This window comes from Paramormyrops kingsleyae, chromosome 12, assembly GCF_048594095.1.
Source record: "Paramormyrops kingsleyae isolate MSU_618 chromosome 12, PKINGS_0.4, whole genome shotgun sequence".
Taxonomy (NCBI): domain Eukaryota; kingdom Metazoa; phylum Chordata; class Actinopteri; order Osteoglossiformes; family Mormyridae; genus Paramormyrops; species Paramormyrops kingsleyae.
Window position 1 is genome coordinate 19,305,574 of NC_132808.1, and position 20,561 is coordinate 19,326,134.

General features: G+C 45.1%; 1 protein-coding gene across 3 annotated transcripts; it reads left to right on the plus strand.

Annotated features, from left to right (window-relative positions):
• The first annotated feature begins 17,049 nt into the window (after positions 1-17,049).
• Positions 17,050-19,974, plus strand: LOC111842602 (caspase activity and apoptosis inhibitor 1). Of its 3 annotated transcripts, none has more exons than XM_023809346.2 (7): positions 17,050-17,156; positions 17,286-17,427; positions 17,718-17,909; positions 18,099-18,183; positions 18,271-18,343; positions 18,842-18,909; positions 19,218-19,974. In XM_023809346.2, the coding sequence occupies exons 2-7, from the start codon at positions 17,323-17,325 to the stop codon at positions 19,670-19,672; spliced, it is 978 nt and encodes a 325-aa protein (XP_023665114.1). In that variant the 5' UTR covers positions 17,050-17,156; positions 17,286-17,322; the 3' UTR covers positions 19,673-19,974. The 3 variants fall into 3 exon arrangements, with proteins under 3 accessions (XP_023665114.1, XP_023665113.1, XP_023665115.1); XM_023809347.2 differs by having other exon boundaries at positions 17,080-17,156; positions 17,271-17,427; XM_023809345.2 differs by having other exon boundaries at positions 17,072-17,427.
• Positions 19,975-20,561: the final 587 nt, after the last annotated feature.

Consider the following 20,561-nt stretch of genomic DNA (forward strand, 5'->3'; position numbering starts at 1 on the left):
CTTTGGAATTCCCCTTACCGCACCCCCCCCTCAGCTTCACTGAAACCCAACTTGAAAGTCCAACTGGATCGCAAAGACGCTCGTCTCTTTCCTCGTGTTTCGTTAATCGACGTTTAAATTCAGATTGATTCGGTCCAATCCTTTTCAGATTGCGTAGCTGGGTGGCCCTTTGTGACCCGGGTTGTGATTAAGGGGTGGGAGGCTAGTGAGACAAGCCGCAGAAAGAGGCAGGGCTGCTGTACGGCACCTTCGAAGCCTGCGGTTATTATAATAACACGGGGAAACCGGAGGGATGTTTAAGGTTGCAGCAGAACACCTGTAGTGCAGAGACAAGACTGGCCAGGCAAAGGCGCATGTGACAGCCTGGTGACTCCGAGTTCTCCTCTGGGCTTCAGCTGAGAGCTTAATCGGCCCCATTCTTAACCGGCCAATAACCATTCAGCATCATTCAGCTTGACCAGCATGAGCGCGTCCAGATCGACGTGGGCACCTTCCATTTATGCATGTTGCTATTTTACTCAGCGGCAATTCAGCTAATGGTACGGCAGCCTGGCTCCACATTATGTGCATCATTAAGTGAATTATTTTCTTATAGGCTTAAAGTTTAATTCAACTGAAGGAGAGAAGTGGGTTTTAGATTAAGAAAAGGATTTGATGTGATTTTTGTAGGGCGGGGAGGGGGTTATGGGGGATTTTATTTCCCATTTTAATAATCTACTTTTCCACGTCTCTTGTCATGTGCATAGCTGATCCACATCTCTCCCTTTCGACGCCGTAGCAGGACTCCGGCTGGACGTGATGACTGGCCAAAACCTGAGGAATAAATCCCCCCCCCCATGCGTTGAAACAAAGATGGCTTATTAAACCCATAATCAAGGGGGGGGGGGGGGCTCAACTTAGGGCTACCTAGGATGATGTTTTTCTCATTTTATGACTGCTACTTCAGTTTTTGTATCTGGCCAACCAACACACTACATCTCCAGTACAGGGTCATGATGAGTTTGATTCTCTCCCAAGAAGCATATGGCTGAGAAACACCCTGGAGCGCATGCCAGTTCATCACAGAGACAACAATTCAGCCAACCAATCAGACGGCAGGAGGAAACCCACACAAACACAGGCAGGATATGTATACTCTATGCACACAAAGTGGGCTGGGAAACAAGCCCTCAAAAATGTCTTGTGGGAGGTTTGCTTACACAACAATGTTATGAGGGCAGAACAAGAAAGTGTTCTAAGGGCAGAAGGAAAAATGATTGGTTCAAAAAGATAACCAATCAGATTGTAGAGGAGATGGATTCAGTCAACTAAAGGAGGCAGGACCAAGACATCTAACTGGTTGGTCCCACCTCCTCTAGTTGCTAACCCTAATTTGGCACTATTAGGGTAATACAACAGGTTGTTGGAAAGTAGGAAATATGCTACTAAAGCATGCTAAATTGTGGTTTCCTATCCTACGTGGGAGCAGAACTGTCATAAAGACACACTTAGATGCCTGAAAATGCCATACTTTTTCTAACTCTAACCCTAGGCTCAGTTTGCTAACATTAACCCTAATTTGCTACTAAAGCATGCAAAACTGTGGTTTCCTATCCTACGTGGGAGCAGAACTGTCATAAAGACACACTTAGATGCCTGAAAATGCCATACTTTTTCTAACTCTAACCCTAGGCTCAGTTTGCTAACATTAACCCTAATTTGCTACTAAAGCATGCAAAACTGTGGTTTCCTATCCTACGTGGGAGCAGAACTGTCATAAAAACCAATCACTTTTCCTTCTGCCCTCAGTACATTTTTGTGTAAGTAAAACTCCCACGAGCACAACACTGGGAGTCTGAGATCTCTTATGCCACCATGCCACCCTTAAATTGCAGTATGTTTATATTGAACCTTAATGAGTAATTGTTTTCGTAGCAGAAATGGGCATAGAGCTCTAGTTGTTAAATGAATATGATTTGGGTAAGAAAATTTGAGCTTCGGGTAAAAACACTCAAGAGTGACTGGGAGAAACTTGATGACGTTGCCGGAGAGAGCGACCATGCGGGAGCGGCCATACGGCCGGGGCGCCAGCACAGCTGCTTCAGCCGCGTGCTTATTAACCTCAGGCTTCAAGGCCTGGCTCAGGGTCGTGACCATAGCAACTGTTTCCGTGGGAACCCAGAGGGGTCGCCGCTCCGGGCATTCCGGGCTGCCGCACCTGAGCACAGAGTCGTTAGTCCCGTCAGGGTCACGTATGGCCAGTTAAAAAGCTCATCATGAGGGGTCTATGAAGTTCAAGACTGTGGTGTTCTTTGGTGGGCCAGAGGCAGCTTTTTCCTGGTATCAGAAAAAAGGGCATTTTCGGTTCTTGTTGGTAAATGTATGTGTTTCGGGGCAACAATATCAAAAAGAGTGTTACATAAAAAAACAATGGGCCATGAACTAGGGATATTGTATAAGTGATTTACTGACATAGTGCTATGTATGGATTGGATTCTCACAGTAGGTAGAGTTTCATTAATACACGATCATCAACAAAGCATGAAAAAATGCCCCCCTGCCCTGGTTTCTTTTGGTACTTTCCCATCCAGTAATCGCATTTATCATGCTGCTTACAAAAGGTCCATATTATAATAAATAATGGAAAGTACCATCATGTCAGTGACCGTGCATTACCTTCATGCTGAGGGTTTAGCATTCAGCTTTAGCATTTTTCCCACCGCCGCAGGTTTAGGTTATAAACTTTGCTTAACAGCAGAACACCAGTGACCTTAACTGATGCACTACTATGACCCTAACCCTCCCCAACAAAAGCCTCCGCCATTTATCATACCCCTCAAGAGGCACCCTCATGCCCGCAGGGGAAAAGTGAGGGTACCTGCACTGCAAATCCGACAACGGCGAAGGGGGCAGTGTCAGGTCACCGAACCCGCATTGACTCCTCCAGCTGTCCGTCGTTCGGTATGTTGCAACGTGTCATCGAGAAACCTACATTATATGTTTGTAGGATCCCATAAAAAAACATGCAAAAGGAAGTGATGCATGAGTGTGAGGTATGTCTTTATCTCTCCCTGTCAAAATGGCAGCTCGATCAGATTTGGCAGCTAGATTTTGTTTCTACTCAATGTCTTGCATTGACCCTTTCCTACGAAGGAGCACCATCCATCCTCACGACGTCAAAACACTTCCACAGTACTAGGTCTCAAAGATGAGGGGGCTGGAACCTATCCCAGGCAGCACTGGGGCCAAGGTAGAGTAGCCCCCCCTAGAGATGCCAGTATATCACGGGGCAGACACACAGACTTGCAAGCCACTTTATCTGTATTTGGTCTACGTGTGGCAACCCACACTAGACTGGGAGAACCTGCCATTTCTACACACACAGAGCAGGGCTGCCATGCAATCCCACAATCCTCGAGGATGTGGCAACAGTGCTACCTACCGCACCACCAAAGGAGATCCGCAGGAGGTCAAATGGCTGTGGCACGTGGTCCCATTCACCGATGTGCTTAGATGTTGCAGTAGGCCACATAGTTGTGTTTTACACGGCAGTTTAGAGAACAGACTGCGTGGGAGATGGTGACGTTTTAACGTGGCTGCCACTGCTTATCTTCTCAAGGATTAAAGCAGAATTAGCTCACCGCGTATAAGAGGGTGACAAGCTCAGCGTGACAGACTGTTTCTGGTGGGCAGGAGCCTCATGGAGAGTCAGCTGTATGACATGAGGCTGTTTTTGTTTGTTTGTTTTGTACCTCTTGGATTTGTTATATTCTTATCTGCCTACCTGCGTTAAATTTGTGTGAATTTTGTCTTTGCGATATTTTTCTGCTTGAGCCATATTATAAGCAGGGGTGCAGAGAGAAATTATGTGTTATTTTATATGCTGTTATACAGTATATGTATTGATAGTAGTGTCTTGTGTATACTTTGTCCTGTGTTATGGTTTATAATGTTAGGTGAGATGATGTTGTGGTTATTATATGTATCTTTTACATGTTGTGTTGTTTTAGTATGATGGGGTTTTTTTTCCAGCCTCCTGCCCAGGGACCACAGATGTAAATTAGCTGTATAGTTAAGTCTGGTACAGGATTTGTTCTGTACATAGCCCCTGTTAAAAAAGCTAATAAACTAAACTAAACTAAAATATTACCTTGGAGCCCCTCGATAGACCAGGAGAGGTACCAGGGTCGCAGTGCAGTCACCACAGTATGCCAAGTACAAACACAAAGAACAGAATGTCTTTGTTTTAATACAGCGAGGGCTTCAAGTCCAACAAGGGGATAACGTCTTTGTTCCTCTTATTGCTCCATCCTCAAGGCATCACAGAGGACAAATTACAACTAAATACTTTCTCAAACATATTAAACTTTGTAGATTATATCCATTATAGGTAAAGCTTCTGGCTAAAAGATTAAAGTATTCCAATTAGCCTTTTTTCACATCCCCATTATGTTTTTTGATATATTGCCTCTCAAGGACCAGTCCTGAAGATGAATCCACTAATTTGTTTCAGTGGAGAGTTTGAAACATATCAGACAATTTTCTTTGGCATCGCCATAACAACCTAGAAAGGGTGTCCTGGCTCTAGGCGGAGGTGCGAGGCAGATGCACACAATGGTGCAAAACCCCCGGCGATTTGGTGCTTTTAAGACGTGTTGGTTTTTCCGGGTTTGGTAATTCTGGGTTTGGAACCCACAGATTGGTGCTGTGAGGGGCTGAGTGTTGCACCTGCAAGTGGTCAGCTGAGCCTAACTGTCCAGGAGCACAGAAATAGAGAATAAGGTGGAACATTGAAGTAGAACATTGGAAGCAATAGAACATTCAGACCAAAGAAGTCTTCTAGATGGGGTGGCACAGTCAGGAGCATATTAGACTGGGCCCCCAACACAGGTCAATCGGACTATGTTCCAAATTTTTGGGGCCACGGTCACTCAGGGGCCCCTGTAATCGTCCTGACCTTCCCCTACTTTACGGCGCCCCTGGGCACAGTAGTTCAGCAGGTTGCTGCATACCTCCACGCTTTTGGGTTTGTCTCCAGAACTCCATGTGTGAAGGTTGTGCCTCTTCCCCTGTTTCATGGCATCCCGATCACTGTCCGGAAACATGCAGGTAGGTGAGCTTGTATCTGTAAATCACCCTTAGTGTGCGAGTGTGTGTCCTGCCATGAATGTGGGGCTATGAAAGGTACATGGAGCCTTCCGGAATTCAATGCCGTTCTCAGCTAGCGTCACTCCAAGTCAGCTGATGATCCGTGACCTCTGACCCCCACATTCTCAACCTACATGTCACTGAAAAGCCTGCCTCTATCCTTGCCATGGACCTCCGAGCCCAGGGCCAGTGGGTCAGGGTGTCTGATATTGGAAAGCAATCCAGTGTTCTTAGGCACGGACAACCACCAATCACCAATCAAATTTACACAATCCAGCTCAATCCATTTAAGGCGGCTGGGGGGGGGAGACGGAGCGCATGGTGGGAAAATCTAGTAGTGTAATAGAAATTAAATGCATGTTGCTTTCTTACGATTAGCCTTCCTGACACGCGGCGCTCACCAGCCACTGGAAGAATCAAAGCTACCACGTTCCATCTGATGGATTCAGTAATTACCGAAGCAATTTTCCGTCTCGTCAAAGCCTGGGGATGAGAGGCATTTGAATGCAGGCCTCACCCATTTAATGCCCGGCCTGTCCAGAACCCCAGGCCTGCCACGGGAACAGATGGTGGAAATCAGAACGCTTCACTGGAAAGATCCCTATCATTTCATTGTTGTGTGATTACAAAACTGTAAATTTAGCATAAAAAAACAAACATCTTCTCCAGTGGGCTATACTACCACAGACCATGTTTCAGTGGTTTTAAACAGTAGAACAATACATAAATAAGGAATTAAATTCATGGTGATACACTGCATGTCACTGGAATGGTGAAGAAGACAGCATTATTTTCATTTAATTACGCAATATTTTTTCTCTAAAACTGCTATTTTTTGAGAAAGCAGGATCCACCAATCCCTAGAGCAACTGGGGGGTTAAGCCCAGTCGTGAAATCACTCTATTGATGCTGGGATTTGCACTGGCAACCTTCTGATCAGAGGTTCATAGATCCACGCACCACCCTTAAGTGTTACAGTCGTCACGCAAACCTACACCCTAACATAACAGCTGCAAGGTGTGAAACAGTGACTGTCCTTGGTCCACGTGACAATCAGCTTCTGCTGTCCTGAGTTCACATCAACTTCTTCCATCATTGGACTGTATAGGAATTAACTCCTCCTACTCCACTGGGTCCACATGATTATGGTCTCTTCCTACAGTCCCCAATCTGCATAATAGTCGACTTCTCTTCCTGCCCTGAGTCCACATGGTAATGGACTCCTCTTCCAGTCCTTTGTCCACATGGTAATCTCCTCCTCTCGCTGGCATTAGTCTACATGGTAATGGACTCTTTTTGCTATCCTTGGTCCACAAGAAAATTGACTTCTGCTGCTGCCTCTGATGCAGATGAGCATTATGTAAGGAGTGAGCCGGCACGGAGAGGAGTGTGTGTGTCCTCACGGTTTTCCTCCATAAACACACAGATTAAGCTGCCTGAAAGGGGCTCTGCTAATCCCTGGTTGTCACCACACTAAGCCTGCAGCCCTCCAAGGTGCCGGCAAACACTCCCACCTTTCTTTCTGCTCCACAATATGAAGCGAGATCCGAAATTCCACCTGAAAGTGGGACTCAGTGATTGGCAGCCACTGTTTTCTCAGGGAAAGGGAATCGGAATGGGGGGTGGGGGGGCGGTTATGGCAGTGTAGACCTCCTCTTCCTACACAATAAAATCAGTAACATTGCAATCAACACCCCCCCCCCCCCCCCCCGAACTCCTGTCTGGGCCTGGGGACACTTCTCAAAGTCACTGCCCAGAGCCCTGAGTTGCACACAAGAAGAAGGGGCTGCTGGTTTCACTCACGGCGAGATCATCGATCATCCCTGACCGCATGCTGGACGTTGCGCAGTAGGTGAATGAACTGGAGGTCATGCAGCTGGTCCGCGCCACGCCGTCCATCACAGTGACAGGAGTCCCCCTAGTCACCAGCCATCACAGTGACAGGCGTCCCCCTAGTCACCCGCTGAGGCCAGCAGTCACATGATGCTCCCCTCTATCCCCGAACGATCCGAATCCCGGGAACGCTCACTGCGACATTAGGGAAAACCGGAAAGTCAGATCGCACACGGCTTGTCACGAAACGCTAGTACGTGAGCTTAATAAGCCAGCCTCATTTAGATCTGTTACCAGTTCTTTTTCACTCCATTCCTGCTATCAACCAGAGAATGTATTTCACAATGTTTAATGTAATGAACAAGGGAAAGACATATAATGACAGACATGCAATTTGTCAGTCAAACTTGTTACACTGAAGTATGTAATAGGGGTGACCGACACATTTGACTTTCGGCCCACTGGTACGCAAAAGCAGTCCAGGTTTAAACCCGCTTCTCAATGATCCGGGGCCGGTGCTACTTGCAGGTAAATGAACCCACTAGCCTCACAGGTTATTCCTGTGCATGTAGGTGTTTAAACTAATAACTGGTTCTCCGAGGGAAGGCTGGGTTAGATTGGCAGTAAAGTCATTACTTCAGTTCCAAACTAAAGTGCCTGTGTAAGATGTAAACCAGGGAGCATGCAGGTAAAGCTGTTACATTCTTGCATTTTGACAGCAAGTATTGCAATGTGCTAACAACGCAAAGTTTATAGATTTGCATCCCAGCGTGCTCATGTAAATTGTAACCCTTCCCCCCACTGCAAGTTGCTTTGGATAAAAATGTCGGGTAAATGTAATTCGATTGTATACAGCCGAGGCATTCAGCTACAATTCACAGAGCTCCAGCTACTCAACCCCAGTGAGGTCTAAACCACGAATGTCATATTACCCATAACTATGATTCTGGGAGCTACATTGCAAAGATATAAACGGTCATTTTATTTATAGGTTTTCAACCAAGTATATTTTCAAGCAACTTGCTGATGAACTGAACATTCATCGCTTTTGCTGCTCTGATGGTTTGCGCAATGATGACTCGCGACACGATTGGACAAGACACTGCAACCAAAGGACTCAGAGGGCCCCTGCTGAGTTGGCCATTCTTTGCCTGTTCAAAAGTCGCCTGAGTTCATTAGCATGACAGAATATGCACCACGGTCCAGAGGTAAATGTCTCTTGGTCTAGATTAGGACCACTTGGTGACCGCTGACATACAGCAATATTGATGACAGTGTAGCAGAGACAAGGAATGAAACTACGACTATCAAGCACCTCTAGGCACCCAGGTAACTCAGAGAGGGTCTCTGGAACCATTTTTGAAAGTCTTAGAATGGCGGGAGAGAAATGAATATGTACAGTGAGAAAGCAGAGCAGGAGAGGCAGGGTGGTGGGGAAGAGAGGCTTGGGAAAGCTCAGGGAGGGAGTTGAAACACAACAGCCGGATGAAACGCGGCCGAGGAGCCGGCTAATCTGACACGTAACTCTGAAAAATCCCGCCCGCCCGCGACACGCTCTCATCCTCTCTGATCCTCCATCCTGTCACTCAGCGCTTCCGAGTCGTGCCATTAATAGGTTAAACGGAGACCGGAGAGGGCTACTGACGAGGGAATGACAGGCCGATATATCCGCGGTTTACATCCCGGGAGCTATCCGCCAAAGTCAAAGTGCCGGAGTGCCTAACGCCACACATGCTCGGAGAGATTACGGCTGACGAGACGGGAGGCGGCACATTCTCGGGTGCGGGGCAGACGTATGCTTTACGAACAGCGGTGGTTGGGGGGCGGGGGGTGTGTGTTAATGCCTCAGCTGCTAGCCGTGAGCCCAGGCTTCATTCCAGCCTCTCTAATCCTTTCATTTCTACCCCCCTCCCCTCCACCCCCCCCCCACCTTGCCACCCACAGGCCTTTCCAAAATGCCTCTAACTCGCCACTGGAAATCACGCCACCTGACCCACATTCCGGCAGCCAAAGGTCCAGCGACTGCCAGCAGGAAGCGTTTCATTCAGATTTACTGGGAGCTGCAATAACCGCTCGCTGTGACTAATCTGATGGCCACACCAGAGGCCATGCCAAAACAGCTTCACGCGGCGGGGAAAAAAATGAAAAAACGCCTTTGAATGATGCCCATAATGCAACAGGCTACAGCCAAGTCCCTCATATCCTGCCATTAAAATTGTTTTATTTTACATCAGTAAATAAAGGATGCATACATTCATTTGCCTTGGGCCTCTGCCATTACATTTGCTATTGAACACTAATGAAAAAGTTCAACTCAACTCAACCCAACTTAAATTTAAAGGTAAGCAACACATGCCCTCTAGTGGTAGGAAGACACAGCAAACAGCTCAACTGGTTTGATAGGACATTGCATTTAAATATATTTAAATGTATACAAATACTGTTCGAAAGCAACCAGTAGGTTATGCGGGGATTATTTTATCCTAAAGAAAACAATCGCAAAAATACTGTAGGGTATATTTTTAAGCCATCAAAGTAAACATTGCAATTCGCTCACAAGCTATCTTGCCTCTCTCGCTGACACGTTGGAACGGGTAACAAATCAAAAAGATAAATTCTATATTTCAAACAGCATGACCTGAAGTTGGCATTGGGCACCATGGAGTTGGCCGAGATCTCGAGTGGTAACTAAGCTCTCGCTATCCCACGTTAAACTCCGCCAGCAACACTGGATCTGAGCTAATCTCGCCCCAGTAACGCGCACCCAACCGGCACCCAAAACCGAGGTCTCGCGTTTAACTCTGCTGAGCAATCAGATTTCACACTTTCCCGGCTGGCACACGAAGTTTCTCCTACATAATCCGCTTCCCTTTGACCGGCCTGGGAGCCAGGAGGAAGGAAGGGAGGAGGTGCAGAGGGAAGGAGGGGTGAGAGAGGAGGACCTTACATGCTGTTGCTCCTCACTGTAAGAGACATACAGTTGGTAGCAGAAAGACAAAGAAGGAACAGACTGGAGAGTGAGAATCAGCAAACTAAAAGAGGACAGAATAAGGGTACAGAGGAATAATAGCTGAAAGATGGGATGAGGGACAAGGGAGCCATTAAAAAAGACAGAGAGAGGCAGGAATCAAAAGTGAGGAAAAAAAGAGATAGAGGAAGGAAGAAAAAGTGGGCAGAGAGACAGAATGAAGTGGAATGATCATCCAGGTGTGCAGAGCTGGTCTGGAGGTCTGATAATGACAGTTTGAGCGGGAGGCGGAGTCTGTATCGTGGCCACAGTGACAGCCTGACATCCAGAAGGTTCCTGACAACAGGAACGCCTGTGTGGTCGTGCTCAGGGGAGCAGGTGGTACCACGCAGCCGACGTGAGTCATACGGTGCCCAAAGCCCAGCGGCAACATCTGCAGGGCCGAACGCCACGACCTTGAGGGGGGGCGGAGCCTGCAGCGTCTTCCGTTCACTAGCAATGCCCATGAATGCAGTTACTACCTGTCATCACTACCGAAACTCGTGCTTAGGATGGTAACAACACCCTATGGTGACACATTATTGTTATTCAGCTATGAAGGCAAAGCTCTTGCCCAAATTGTCTGTCGCTTCTACCCATTAAAGTCTTTTCAACAACCGAATTGTTCCATGGACCGTGGATTTTACAGGGTGTCAGTGGAGGCATGATTCCTAAATTCAGTGAACCAGCATCCAGTTACACTGGCTGCCAGACCCGTAGCCACGCTGCCACCTATGTTTGAGTCGGAGAAGTGTACAAAATCACCAGAGGCCTGCTCCACAACTGGCCACTGTCTGATTTCCCAAGCAGAGTTTGACAAGACCGAAAAAGCTATGGGTGGCGGGGGGGATTAATTTTCAGTGAGACCCTGACTATTCCTGATGGTCAGATTAGTCACATAGGAGATCAATACTCTACTGTGCATATAAATTGTGCAGGACTTCCTGCGCTAATTGCATATGATTAGGTAAATGGACCATGGCTCGGTGGGTCTGCAATGATTGAAATCAAAATATAAAAAAAAAAAAAAAAAAACACTGCATTGCAGGGAATCAAAGCGTGTTGAACCTAGGTGTTATCTAAGCTGGGAGGCCTCTATCTGCAGATGGAATTTATTTTTTGTGTGACTAATATGTTTAATCTGGATATGGATTTTTAATTTGGTAGCTCAGGGTGGATGCCCGTATGTTTGTAGTGGTGACAAAACGCCTGTGTTCTCCGCCAAGGTGGAAATGAAAGGCTCTTTTCTGCCCTCTAGAGACAGAAAGGCAGCGTTTTTTTTTACTGTAATGAAGCTTAGGCAATGTGTGTTTGTGTGTGTGTGAGAGTGGGTGGGATGAAAATCAAAGATATATATACATATTATATATATACAGTATATTGTCTTTATTAATGGGACCACAGCCTGTTAACACTCCCAGAATGGGAAACACTAATGAAATTCCTCCCTTCTAACAACGGTAAAAAGGTCAACAGATTCAAGCTTGTGTCTACAAGGTGCCAGCATCTTTTCTCCTGTTTACCCCGTTACTCTTATCAGTGTAGAAGTCACAGTGATTCATGGTAGGCTCACCAGACTCAATCAGATAATTTCACCAATATCCAATAATAAGCAGTGATCTGAACCTTGCTTTTCTGTTCCTGGATGCTGGTATTTAATATGGATTTAAGGTTGCCTAGAATCACCAGCTCTGTGCCATTTTATCTCCATAGGCTCAGAGAAGTGGCGACACCAGGGAATTTGATATTAATCTGTGACATTGTGTCAAGACTGCATCTCGTCACTGTGAAGACTTCCCCTCCACGTTCCCCTTTCTGCAAACTTCTTCATGGATTGGACATGTCGGGCTTTCATAAGCTACCCCTGCTTAGCTCTTCCTTAAAAGGGTTACGTCACATCTAAGAGTTACGCTAAAAATCACAACCTACATCTAATGTTGGAATGTTTCTTAGCCAAGGTAAGATCACGACACCCAGTCCATTAATATACTTCCCAGACAATAGGGGGAGCCATTGTTAAACACAGAGTCTCATAATGGGTCATGCTCTGTAAAATGGATCGAATTAAATGTCACTTAGCGCAAGATACTACTTGTAAATGGCACCAGTTTGATAAAATGCAGACAGAGCGAGAAATAGAACCACAGTTGTGGTACCTCAGGCTATGTGGACGTAAAATGAGGAAACTCTGCTTCTTTCTCCAACTGCTAACTCTTCCAAAGATCATTTGGACCTGGAGTTACTGAAGAGGAAGCTTAGGCCATTGTGGCACCATGGTATGTGTTCTGCTTCATAGAGTAAATCGACATCACATGCTACTGTAGCTACTATATGAGTCGCAACGCCTCACTTAGGCCACATGGACATAATCAGGTCTTGTGATTGGTCCACCATACTGTATCTTTATTTTGGGCGGGCACTTATAATTGACCATTATATGACATTTGTGGATGATTATATGGATGATGGCTGGGGGATCAATGTAGGGTGTTGAGGTACTGCTTCATCGAGGGGTCCTTACTTTTCCAACTCCTTAATTAATTAAGTGTGGGAGTATGCCTTCTGCTGGCCAACTGCAGCACCCCCCAGCTCCACCACTACTACCAGCTCCCCTCCCTCCCAAATACCACCATTGTCAAAGATGAGCCATTAAAATAATCTCTGCAATTCACCAAATATTTGCAAATGCCTGGAGTTCCAAACTCCATAGTATAACAATAAGCCTAAAAATGAAACTGGGAAGATGGAAAATTGCTATAAAAACCATTCGGTTTAATTTGTCTCAGTCAGCACTACCAACAATTACCCATAGCACAAATCCTACTAACATTATCGGAACTCGTGAAGAATATAAGAAGCAAATCTAATCATGACACCTCCATACTGCACAACTCGTTTCTCCATCCATAACACCAACATAACGCTATAAAACAGCAGCGAAACAGTCCCAATGGTCAGGAAGGACATCAGAATCACATAACACGCGGACAACACAGACTGACAGCTTATTCTGGCATGTGGTAGTCATATCTAGGAATGGTGGGGTGGAGCAAGGACAGGCTTTAACAAAATGTACACATAAAATAGACAAAACAATAATAATAATAATCGAAATAATCTCGAAAATGGGGCTAGATTTAAAAGAAACTGCAGAGAGCAGACTGTGACAGCACTTGGGGCTGGTAAGCGAAACGGAACACATCATTTCACACAAATCAACGCAAACAACCCCAGGCGCATGACCCTCCTTCGTACAACAGATTATAATGCCGGTCATTATCCCTTCTGTCTGGATTGAATGCGTTATTGAATTTCCTAATTATTTTTTATTTCATATACGCTAGTAATACCTCGAGATTTCAGGCTTGATGCATGCGGACGGGAAAAAGATAAAGGAGATGGGGGCGGAAGAAGGTGTGGCAGCACGGAAAGAAGTTAATTATACATGGCGCTCTCGTCAGGCATGCCGAGTATCTTCCGGAAGACTGTCCTCGTGCTTATAAAACAACAGCTCCGCGCGCTGTCTCCATCACGAGGCGCCCTCGGGCGTTTCGGCGGCGCGCCGCCCATCTGCTCCCGCTGCAGGTGGCGCGCGGCGAAGCGCGCGCCGACCGCGAGCCGAGCCCTTTGGCCGCGCGGTCTGCTCGGCGCAGATCGGTGAGGCTCTGCGCCCCGGATCTCGCCGCCTAGTCCCCGGCGGGGCGTCCCGCTTTTCCGCTCGCTCCACTTTTCCGCTTCGGTGGGCCGGGCGGCGGAGGTGTCAGGTTGCCTCGGCTCCGCGTGAGCCCACGCCTGTTGGTACCTGAGGGCAAAGCGATATGTCTGGCACGCCCACACGCCGTAAGGGGAATCAACACCGAGGATGACATCATTCTGTCACTAACAGTACATCCACCCCCACCCTCCAGTTACATCTAGTACATTTTTTTTTCATACATTACCGAGCAATGAAAGCTGCACAGATAATCTTTGGCTCTTGTTCTACTAACACAACCCAAAATAAATGCATAAAAACCTTACAGCAACCCTTAAAGTGCCTATCTTAGCACCTACTACCTAACAACTTTAAAGTACAAATCCTTAAAATCAATTGGAAGCAGTGTCAGTCAACCCTGCTGAGGTGGCACTGACCTAGCAAGCCTATTGCACTTTCTCTGGGGCACGGGAATGCTTGATTAGGGAGCCACATTGGCTTTGATTGGCTGGAAGAAATGCAAACACAGAGGCCACTTACATGACATGTTTCCTCCTCTCAGTCAGCATTTGTTTTTATTTTTTGGAAGGTTCTCAAACACCAGAAAACACCTTACAAATCCTACAAAGGAACATACAGAGGTGGGGAACAGGACTTACACTGTGTTGCATTCTATTTTATCTATAGTCCCTACAGAATTGCCTGAGCCTTATCTTAATTGTATAAGTGCATTTGCTTGACTCTGTGCTGCATTTCCCATTTGGGTTCTTCCACGCTTAAAAGTGGCTTTATTATCGGAAACCATGCAGAGGAGTGGGAAACATTGTTACTGTAACTTGCTTTCTGTTACCTTCTAATTTTTGGCTCTGATTGGTCAAGGTTATAACAATCCGAGGAGCTTTGGGATTTGCATTGCAAACATGCTCTATCAAAAATGCAATATGACATGTAAGTGGACTAAACGTGGTTAGGCTTAGTCCAATTACATTAAGGATTATTATTTTTACACCATTATTGTTTTTACACCACTGCAAGCTTTTACAGTAGATGCATCATTTCCCCCATTACAGTATTAGCCAGGTTCCCAAGGACTTATTTGCAGTCAGGTTCTTAGACAAAGAAAAAAAAAAGATAAAAAGTGAGATTCTCTCCCTTGGATTTCATACTCTATTGCAATATTCATTCAAATCTGAATACATAAATATATGGTTAGTAATCAAAAGATGTCATGAAGCCTCCAAACTGTGCTCTGATTTAATATTTAAGCCACAGGTTGGTCTCTCAGCTGAGGAGGTCTCATTAACTACAGCATATTTTTGTATTTTGGCATACAAACCGGCAGTGCCACGGCCAGGAACCTTAACCGTGATGCCACCTGCTGCTTGTCCATCGCCAGTACTATCCAAGTTGAAACAACAGAGTAACATGAGCCTCCCTGACCCGCTCAAAACACCTGATTCCTCTATAGCTTTTAAGGGTCTATGTCTCATTGCACGGCTCATAAGCAACCGTAGGCTATTTCTCCCAGGGGGTGCACGGTGAGAGAGACTAACCAGTCATTCATTACAGGCTATGCCAAACTGAGGCCTGTTTCACCAAGCATGATTTCTTGTTTAGCTGGATAACTTGTTGGATTTGAGATAGTCTGGGCTAAATAGAATTTATCTTCGTTCACCAACATTTAGCCCAGACTACCTTATGTCCAACAAGTTATCTGGATAAGCAAGAAATCCTGCTTCATGAAACAAGTCCCTAAGCTACACATACAAAACCAAACAAACGAATAAATAAAAAAATTTGTAATGAATAATTATTACACATTGATATGACTAACACAAGCCACATTTCCAAAGATAACTTTACAATATAATTATATTGTATTGAACTTATATTCATTCAAATAGTATTTTGATCTGTCCAGTAGGAGGCGAACCAATACATATTTGGCACAGATTGCGAATTACAAAAGGTCTTCAGCATGACAGGTTCTGGCTCAGCTTGACCTCTTGGACTTCTGCTGGCTACACTGCAGGACCAGTTGTTGGCCCAGTGGCAGCGACACGCTGTGCGACGATCAGTCTGTCCTCAATATGACATCCCATGGGTTTCACAAAGAACACTCGTGGTGCATTATGGGATTCAGGACATCAGGTCGAACAGTGAGGGGTTTGAGACAATTTGTTTAAATAATAAATAATGCACATCTAGTGGCTGAACATTACAGTTAGGCAGAGGCTCACTTTATGACAATAAATTTAAACAGATAGAATTTTGATTCCTGTGGCGAAATTAGCTGCAAATAGTGGCAATATTAAACATACAATAGTGAAATTACAAGAAGAAAATGTGTAATTGCAGGTAGAAAAAAGAATGCTCATATTTTTATTAAGAAGATTATTTTAGCTGAGTCGAGTCCCCCAATCAGGGAACACACCGTGGCATCTTGTCTGCCATTACACCAGAGTCACACGTACACACGCAATGACATTTGGATAAAATATCATCCTACCAGAAGCATAGGGACAGAACAGGCAAGGCAGGCAATGGGAGCTGAGAGTATCTGAGTATTCAGTTCTTAACAGTAATGTGAAAATAAAGGAAAGGTGTTTATGAAGTTCTTTTGGTTGATATTATTGATTTAGACTTCACACTAAAATGGTCATAAATGTTACCAAGGTAAGGGGGGGCTAGTTGGAGGGCCCCAATGATGTCTATTATTTATTTATTTGCTTAGGGTCCCCAGTGTCCCTATATTCGCCAGTGCCTCCAACAAATACCTACACCATTTTCGGGTAGCAGCACTGACGTATGTCACGTGACCATTTGGGGGTTAAACCTTTTTCTAATTAATCTGACAAAGAAACGAGCTGGTAACTGAGGTGTAACACGGAGATCATTTTAATGCTACGAGCATTTACAATTTAACGCAGATCGGTCGCACACGGTTGATCCTACTGCTAATTTCAAGTAGCACCCTGTTTCTCCCCCCCACTAGACTAGTGTACTGATGTACAAATGTCTTAGAGTGTTTGGCTAATAACGAATGAAATAATAATTATAATGAAATGTAAATATGTATTAGAAATCTATATTGTTTTCGTTATACATAAATATATAATCAGTTTAAGTGACGTAAAATACTCCCTGGGTATAAATCTTTTAGTTAGGGTGACCACATTTTGCCGGGGACAGCACGCAAAGAGAGGCGTCAAAGCAACGCAAATATGCGTACAGAAAATATTCTGACTGTATAAAGCAAATGTCAGCATGAAACAAAGAGGAATTTCGTAAATTTCAGGCATTTTAGGTGCCCAAAAAGAGGGAGAAGTCAGTCAAAAAGGAGAACCCTATATCAGTCGAACGAACTCCAATTTTGAAGGCAGCCTTCGAGTCACGTGTGAGGTCGCGTGTATCCCTGCGTGGAGTGACGTAGAAAATATGCGACACGGCAGAAGAGTAAGTAAGTTCGTGGTTTCTACTTTCGTTTTACTGAAGGTAAGTTGCTCTCTGTCTAATTTAGGGTTTCTCTAAAGTCTTCATATTTCGCTTACTTGCCGTATCGACATATGCATGTTATGAAAGTTTAATTAGTGACAGTTAAACTATCAGCTGTTCATAAAACAGCAGCGTCGCGGCAAAGGGTTACTGGTTACCAGCATCGATGCCAGGCAAAAAGTCTGCAAAAGAGAAGAAGAGGAAACATTCCCATTCGGAGGGTCGCCATGACGGAGACCGAAAGCGCAGAAGTACGGAATCGAGCATGGAGGTGAATATGCCCTGCTATTGCTGCATAAAACTAGTTTTCGTTGCAGACTTCTAACAATTTAGGCACCCTAGTGACGTAAATCTAGCTCTGTTTAAGCCTGGTTAATTAACTAGTTTACCCTCAACTTGTTTGCAATTTCGGTTATAGTATAAAGCTCATCATTCAAAAGTATGTCTTACGAGGGTCATTTACCAGCGGTAATTGTACGAATTTTTGCGTGAGTGTGGCAATGCTTAGTGGGAACCTAATCAGGCATTGTCAGCGCTTCAGCATAGTGTCTCAACAACCAGCCCGATTGCAAGGAGGACAATGAGCAGCAGGGGACAGAGGAGCCCAGTGACATCGAGGAGGGTGGCTTAGACCTGAGTGTGTCCTTCAAGCCCATCAGCGCCTACCTGACGGACAGGCAGGAGATGCTGGAGCAGTGCCTCCGAGTGTTGGGGGAGAACAAACTCAAGAAGATGCTACCAGATGAGCTGAAGGTCTGTCTGCTGTCACACCATTTCACGACGGACGTTTTTTTTTTAAAAAAAAAGAAAAAAAATGCGCATAGTAGTCTTTATTCGGATAGAATTGGCCAAATGGCTGCCCGTGTAAAGGAACTGCTTGTCCTTCAGGTGCTCATAAGCTTTGGTTCGGTGTCACAAGCAACACTTTACTGTAATTCGCAGAGCTGCACTTTTGCTGAGATCAAGAACCTCTGCTGGGAGCAGCTGAAGCAGCTTTCACAGAGTAATCTTCTTCAGATCCTGGAAGGTGCCACATCTCAGCACTCATGTTATTTATTGTTTTTGTTTAGTGTTTCTTTAATTTCACTGTTTTTATTCTTCTTATTTAAAACAGGTGAAGAAGTATCTGGCTCTTCAGACGCTGAAGAGGACGGAACAAAAAAAAAAAAGTCAGAGACTGACAGCCAGTGAGTGAAAAGTGCTTCAGTTGTAAAACTCTTGTGACAAGATTCTTCCCATTTTTCTATTTTTGAGTCGGGAACATCTCTGAATTTGTCGGTCTGTCCTACAGCTGGATGTTTATTTTAACCTCCTGAGACCCAAGGGAAAAAAGTGTCCTTCAATTGTAGGTTATTTGTCTTTGGAGGAAATAAGACATCTTGCAATTAGATTTTTTCACATTTATTCTTATTTTAATTTCACAGCATGTCCTCTTTAGTGCACAACAAGAATAAATACGTCAGTGAAAAAATAAATGCAAAAATACAATGTCCACTACAATGGACATAAATGAATAGGTCGGGTCACAGGAGGTTAAAGTACCTGATGAAAAGCAAAGTACCCCCTCCCCCCCAGAAATGGTGTCCTTAAAGCATCTCTCAAGAAAAATGTCAGAGGATGAGAGAGTGGGCCTGTGCTCAGCCCATGTCTGTGTTCCTGATTGCACATGTCTTTGTGTGGCACAGGCAGGACAACAACGTCGACTCCACTTCGTCTCTGAAGGAGAATGTCGAAATGGAAGATCTCAAGCAAGGTAAGAGTGAAATATCTTATATGTCATATACTTCTGAGTTTCAGAATAAATGCCTATTTCAAGTCCCTTCTCTAGTGCTTATTCTTAATAATTATTGTAATAATAATAATTATTAGTATTAGATGTAGTAGTATTATAGCATTTATTAGTCAGTTCTTTTATTGGAAGCTGTTTCTTTTAAAAGGATGTTGTTCTGGTGTAATTCCAGTTAATACTTAACCTTAAGGGTGAAAGCTTGGGACCTGGGATTTGAACAGGTACATGGCTCTTGCCTTTTGTGTCATTGTTTTCCTACTGTTGTGTGTAAGGCGGTGGCTCTGGAGAGGAGAGCGACGTCCTGAGCATCAATGCCGACACATACGACAGCGACATCGAAGGGCCCAAGGAGGAGGTGACGGAGAGGGCGGTCCAGGCAGCGGCCGGTCCAGACCAAGTGAAGCCGGCGGAAGTGCCGAAGTCTGTGGATTCCAAGAGGGAGCTGCAGAAGGACATCGAGAAGAGCGTGAGTGAGATCTTGGCCCTGGGAGTCATCCCTGGACGGGAGCAGCTCGCAGACCAGCAGCCTCCAGCCGAGGTGGCCACCCCTGCACCCCCTTTACCGACGGTGGGTGTGTCTTCTGGGGTCACTCCCCAGGTAACTCCACCCCCTAAGGCAGCCCTGCCCTCAGCCCAACAGCTGGAGCTTCTAGAGCTGGAGATGAGGGCCCGTGCCATCAAGGCTTTGATGAAGGCTAATGAAGTGAAGAAGCAGACCTGTACTTGACTGTACCCCTCCTTGGGAGGCGGGACCTTGGCTGTCATTGGGTGGTGATGTTGAGCCCCCGGAGGTGGGACCTAGGCTGTCATTGGGTGATGTTGTTCAACCCTGGGAGGCGAACCCATGGACGGTTTATTTGCCTGGGCAGCCAGGCCATCTATAGCGTGGAACTCGACTTTGTCTAACTTTTTTTTTTTGTGTGTTTATACTTGGCTTAATTTGTTGCCGTGATCCTCTGCCTCGTATGCACAATTACGTTTATGTCCTGTAAATATTTTACAGCAGTAGTAATTAAAATCATGAAGACATCTGTGTGTAGTTTTTTGCTTTTTTTATTTGTGATTTATTAACTTACATTAGCATGCACACAAAGTGGAAAACAAACCATAATCACTGTTATACCCATAAACGTGCATATTCAGCTTTTACATTGTCATGCAAGCCTTTCTTACCTAAATAACTGCAAGTACTTTGTGTTCCTGTATTTTCATACTTTACCAAGCAGTATTATTACATGTATTAGAATATTATGAGTACGCTGCCTCACTGAGGCCTAAATACATCACAAAGCTAACACTTTTACCTTCCTTAGTCACATACGGTAAATATGTGAATTTGCATATTTTCTATTTCCTTCTCACAAAGACTGTGCTCTCTGCATTCATTTCTAGGTATAATCCTCTGGTTTTGGTTCTTTCTCATGCAGGAGAAGCTGTGTATTATTCAGAGCTGAAATGGTAGGTTAAGCAGAGTCTCAGATATCCAGCCTTTAAAGGAGAGTGAGGGTTTTCCATTTCGCAAGGATATTGTGAAATATGGGATTCCATTATCCCCGCTTTTCAAATAGTGAGATGGCAAAATGAAGCAGATGATTGGAGACTTCACATGGGAAGAT